We start from the raw sequence: 5,512 nt of genomic DNA, 5'->3' as shown, positions 1-5,512 counted from the left end.
TATATATATATATATATATATATATATGTATATATGTATATATGTATGTATGTATGTATATATTCTGTGTGTACACATGTATATGTACATTAAGGAAGACTGTGGTGTTGACAAGTATACAGTTTGAATGTATACACACAGTGTGTGAGTGTATTCAAAATGTATACGCTTTGATACCAGACTTTCTCCCTGCTCGTATACAATATGTGTGTGTGCATTGCAAATAATATTGATATATTTTTTTTAATGTAAATAAATTACTTTGTGATATTCATTCACTACAACATTAATTTCCAGAATCTTTACTTTCCCAGCCACACCATTTACATACGTATATCATGCATACATATGCATACATTTTTATGCGACATGTATTGGTGTGCCTGTGTTCTGTGTGCATTGCGATAAAACAATAAAATAAAACTAAAAAAAAATATGTGAATACACACAACTCATACATATATATACATGCTTATATATGATCATATAAGCATATCCTATGTCTTCAAAAACTCTCAGCAGATCTGAGTCTGCTTCAATGTCTGACTGACAATATTCATAACATCTATATGGGGACATACATTTGTTTTCTTCACTATCCCATAGTGTTCTTAGGAAACAAATTAAACTGATTAGGGGTGGGTGTCATCATCACCACCACCACCACCACCTAGTACACTCTATAACATGATTGGCATTAGGAAGGACGTCCAGCCATGGGAACCATGCTAGAACAGATGGCTGGAGCCTGGTGCAACCCCCCGACTTACTAAATTCTGTCAAAAGATCCAACCTATGCAAGCATGGAAAACAGATGTTAAATGATGATGATTTTATTAATGTGACTTATGCCTTTATAACAATGTTTCTGTTATTTTTCATATACCCAGGCCTATTCCCCATTTTTTTAGGAGGGGGTAGCCGCAGCAAGACACACACCAGGCATTCCATTCATTTCCCAGCTCAAAGAGGCAAGTCCTGTTCTATGCTCGGGTCAAGGCATAGAACACAACTCCCCAATATCAGCAGCGAGGCCCCACATTATATGCTGGTTTACCCCTCCACTGCATCATGCTGGATCTGTACCCCTTTGAGCAACATCAAATTCACTCATCTGTCCACAAACACTCTCCAAGCTTTCCTATCATTTGTAGCATCAAATAATGTGAATTTAAAATCACACCTTATAATTTATAACATTAAATCACTTTATAACTGAACATTCTAAGACAACAAGACTGTTTCAGTTATAAAGTGATTTAATGTTATAAATCATAAGGTGTTTTTTTCTCTTTTAGGGATTCAAGTTTCATGCATTTGCAATCTTCAGGCTTGCATTGCATTTGTGACGCCTTTATATGTCTCAGTCCACTAACTTGATTAATTAACAACAAAGATGGTATAATGTGTTAGCACAGTTCATTTTAGTTAACACTGAAACCACTCACAAACTGGTGTTTTGTTAGCTTTTAGTACTAAATTCAGATGTTATCACAAGTATTATTGCTTTGGGAAGGAATGACATTGCCATGCTGAGTTCCTTTAAATGCACTGACCTAACACAAAATCTTCATATAGGATTCCAATCAACTTAGCATTTATAGGACATATCATATTAACACATTCCTTATAGAGTTGTACCATATGTGTATTGGAAATTTTGTATGTCATTCAAGATATCCATACGTGCACATGCACGCATGCACACACGCACACAAATAATTGGCAGTGGTCAGTTTTAGCATCTAAGGAACAGGCTTTCTGCAAATCCAATATTTAATTCTTCTGTGTTTCCATCTATGTCATGCCTTTCTGATTAAAAAAAGGCTAAATATGATGATGGTCTTAGTGATGATAATTACTGTAACAATGATAATGACAAAGATGATGTAATGGTAATTACACCTCTTTTGAAAGGTTAACAGCTTACATTAACATCGGTCACCTCAAATCAACCCCTTACCCAGTGCTTTGTTAGCCTAAAGGTAGAGAATATAATTATCTTGCATCTGACCAAGCCGTAAAATGTATTACACGGAATTCCATAATTAATAGAATTAATAGGCTGGTGGAAGGAGTAAAATAGACAAGTGGAATGTAACCACAAGCAAGCATACACACACACACACACACACACACACATAAACACACGCATGTATGCATACACACATTTCCATCTCCATATATCAATAATCTTTATGAAGTGAAATATAATAGAGATAGCAGAATATGGGAAGAAAGGAGAGGAAAAGCTGCACAAAGAATTGTTTGAGGTGATGAAGAAGATGTGCAGCTTCGAGCATACACATTTAGATTTCTAGTTACCATTCTTAGAGAAGATCGGTTTCACACGTTAGTTGTAGCGAACTGTTACATAACTCATGTATTGAGGTCTACTGTGAAGGGTCATGACAGAAATCACTGACAAGCAAGATAAGGGGGATATCAGCTGTCAAGACAGAGTACATGGGGAGTAGAGTGTCAGATGACTAAACATGTCCAAAATCATTGCAGTATTATCAAAGACAGGCTCACACCCAATACAAGCCTGCATTCAATTTTTAACTAATTTAAATTTTGGAGTAGTTACCTCTACATATCTTGACCAGAACTAACCATTAAGCTGATGATATCTTTCACTGCACTTTGGCTGCCATTTTAATTATTTGATACGTAAAAGGCACCCACTACACTCTTGGAGTGGTTGGTGTTAGGAAGGGCATCCAGCAGCAGAAACCAAGTCAAACCAGACTGGATCCTGGTACAGCCCTCCAGCTTACCAGTTCCAGTCAAGCTGTCTAACCCATGCCAGCATGGAAAACAGGCACTAAACGACGATGTTGTGATTATTATTTTTTTTTTCTTTCATGTATAAGAATGTATGAACATTCATGAGAACATGAAACAATTTTTGCAGGGAACAGTGGGTCTCAAAGCACATAAAGTTATAAATAATAGCAAGTACATATTGGGTAGGAAATAGAGTAGAAAAAGTTAAAGTCCTGTAGACAGGTGCAGATGTGGCTGTGTGGTAAGAAGCTTGCTTTCCAACCAATGGTTCTGGGTTCAGTCCCACTGAATAGCACCTTGGGCAAGTGTCTTCCACTATAGCCTCAGGCTGACCAAAGCCTCATGAGTGGATTTGATAGATAGAAACTGAAAGAAACCCATTGTGTATATATATACTATGTTTAGTACAACATTAACAGAACACTGGGCTTCAAGAACCCCTTCTCTGCTCAGGAACATTAACCACATTGATCACACAGATCTAGGAGGGTCTTGCAAAGAAGACCTTTGACACAACCCTACTCCAATCCAAACTATTAAATAAAAATTGAAGCAAAATAAAGCAATAAAAATTTGTTACTGGAAGTGGTGGACAATGTAGTAAGATGGACATATGTAATCCATGTTTAGCATGAAAGAGTAGATATTCAAATTGTATCGAGGATGTCAAGGTGGGGTGGGTGGGTAGGATGTCAGGATAAGTTGGGAGAAATGTTAATATAGGCACATACATGGTTAAGAAGCTTGCTTTGCTACCATGTGGCTGGGTTTGATCTCACTGTGAAGCACCTTGGGCAAGTTCTTTCTACTATACCCTTGGGCTGACCAATGCCTTGGAAGTGAATTTGGTAAACAAAAGCTGTATGAAAGTCTGTCATTTGTATATCTGTAAATATGTATGTACATATGTATGTATATATGTACATACATATATATAAATATATGTGTGTGTGTGTGTGTATGTATATATAGGTGTTTTAATAACAGGTGAATCGACAAGAATATATTCTCTTATGCCTACAATTTCAGCCTGCCCATGAACTGACAAAACACATACTTTGTGTATGTGTTTTTGATATCATTTATATATATATATGTGTGTTGTGTGTCTGTATATATACATACACATATATGAATATGTATGTATGCATATATATGTGTGTGTATATATATATATATATATATATATATATATATATATATACATACATACATACATATATACACATATATTTACACACATATACACTCTCTGAGTGGTTGGCGTTAGGAAGGGCATCCAGCTGTAGAAACTCTGCCAAATCAGACTGGAGCCTGGTGTTGCCATCCGGTTTCACCAGTCCTCAGTCAAATCGTCCAACCCATGCTAGCATGGAAAGCGGACGTTAAACGATGATGATGATGATGATGATATACACATGTACGTGTGTTAGTGTGCTTGTATTTGCCAACAAGTGTTGGTTTGTTTATGTCACAGTAAGTTAGCAGTTTGGCAAAAGAGACCAGTAGAGTAAGTACCAGACTTTAAAACAAAACATACTGGGGTTGATATTTGTTTGACTAACCCTCTTCAAGGCAATGCCCCAGCATGGTCACAGTTAAACGACTGTAAAACACATAAAATATAAATAATCCTTTCTCCTGGAAGCACAAGGCCTCAAATTTGGGGAAGGGATTAAGTCAATTACATCGACTCCAGTACATAACTGGTATTTATTTAATTGACTCCCAAAAGGATGAAAGGCAAAGCCGACCTCAGCGGAATTTGAACTCAGAATGTAGTGATGGGCGAAATATCGCTAAGCATTTCATCCAGTGTGTTAACAATTCTGCCAGCTCACCGCCTTAAATAAAAGATAAATAATAAAAGGATATTTGGAAGAAATAGAGAGAGAGAGAGGGTGGGTAGGGAGAGGTGAAACAAACAAAAGTGACTGCAAGCCAACCTGCATGTGAAAAATCATAAGCTCATTGGCTAACTGGTTGCGACGCTGAGAAACATCCAGCTTCTGGTACATGACGCACTGTAACAAGAAAAAAAATGAAAAACAACAATATTGTAAGGGTGAGTGCAGGACATGCAAGCAAGAGCTAGTACAACAATGGGAGGGGTTGTTTCCTGGGTTACCTTCATGTGATACATCATCAGTTCATTTATCAAATTGTTCCTGGCTTGCGAATCTATCACTTTGTTGTACATAAGAGACTGGAAAAGATGACAATTTCGCAGTTAAGACCAGCTGAACGCATGTCATCTATTTTCACATCAAACATCTCCAACTAATGCAGTTTTGGCTGTATCTGTCAATTTTCACTGGGTTACTATTACAACAATTAACACATGAGAAATATAACAATTTAATAAGCTATATTAGTAAATGAGAAAACATTCTATGCGACTTTAGCAATTATTTGGACTGATTCGGTAAAGATCGATCCCTCTCTACCTTCATTTAAATTATTGAGATTAGATGATACATGGATATGGTAGACAAAAAAAATCAATTGGAATCAATCAATTGTAACAAATAAATAATTAGTAAAGAACAATACAAATAGATCAATAACTGTTTGCGTGTTTTGATAAAATAGTAAAAACAACTGCATGTATCTGTGCATATACATACATATACAAATATATATGTATGTGTTTGTGTATATATATATATATATATATATATATATACACATATATATATGTGTGTATGTATATATATATATA

General features: G+C 35.9%; 1 protein-coding gene across 7 annotated transcripts in view; it reads right to left on the bottom strand.

Moving 5' to 3' along the window:
- The window catches only part of LOC106877721 (cGMP-dependent 3',5'-cyclic phosphodiesterase), a 434,395-nt gene that overhangs the window by 27,830 nt on the left and 401,053 nt on the right, over window positions 1-5,512 (bottom strand). For 6 of the 7 annotated variants that reach the window (XM_052972474.1, XM_052972475.1, XM_052972476.1 and 3 more), the window contains one exon: window positions 4,919-4,996. In XM_052972474.1, the coding sequence (XP_052828434.1) occupies window positions 4,919-4,996 (78 nt within the window). Of the gene's footprint in view, window positions 1-4,736; window positions 4,815-4,918; window positions 4,997-5,512 lie in introns of all 7 variants that reach the window. The other variant, XM_052972473.1, reaches the window with a different exon arrangement.

The sequence above is a fragment of the Octopus bimaculoides genome, chromosome 13, assembly GCF_001194135.2.
Source record: "Octopus bimaculoides isolate UCB-OBI-ISO-001 chromosome 13, ASM119413v2, whole genome shotgun sequence".
Classification (NCBI taxonomy): domain Eukaryota; kingdom Metazoa; phylum Mollusca; class Cephalopoda; order Octopoda; family Octopodidae; genus Octopus; species Octopus bimaculoides.
The sequence above is the reverse complement of the archived record's forward strand: the minus strand, read 5'-3'. Positions and strand labels throughout refer to the sequence as shown.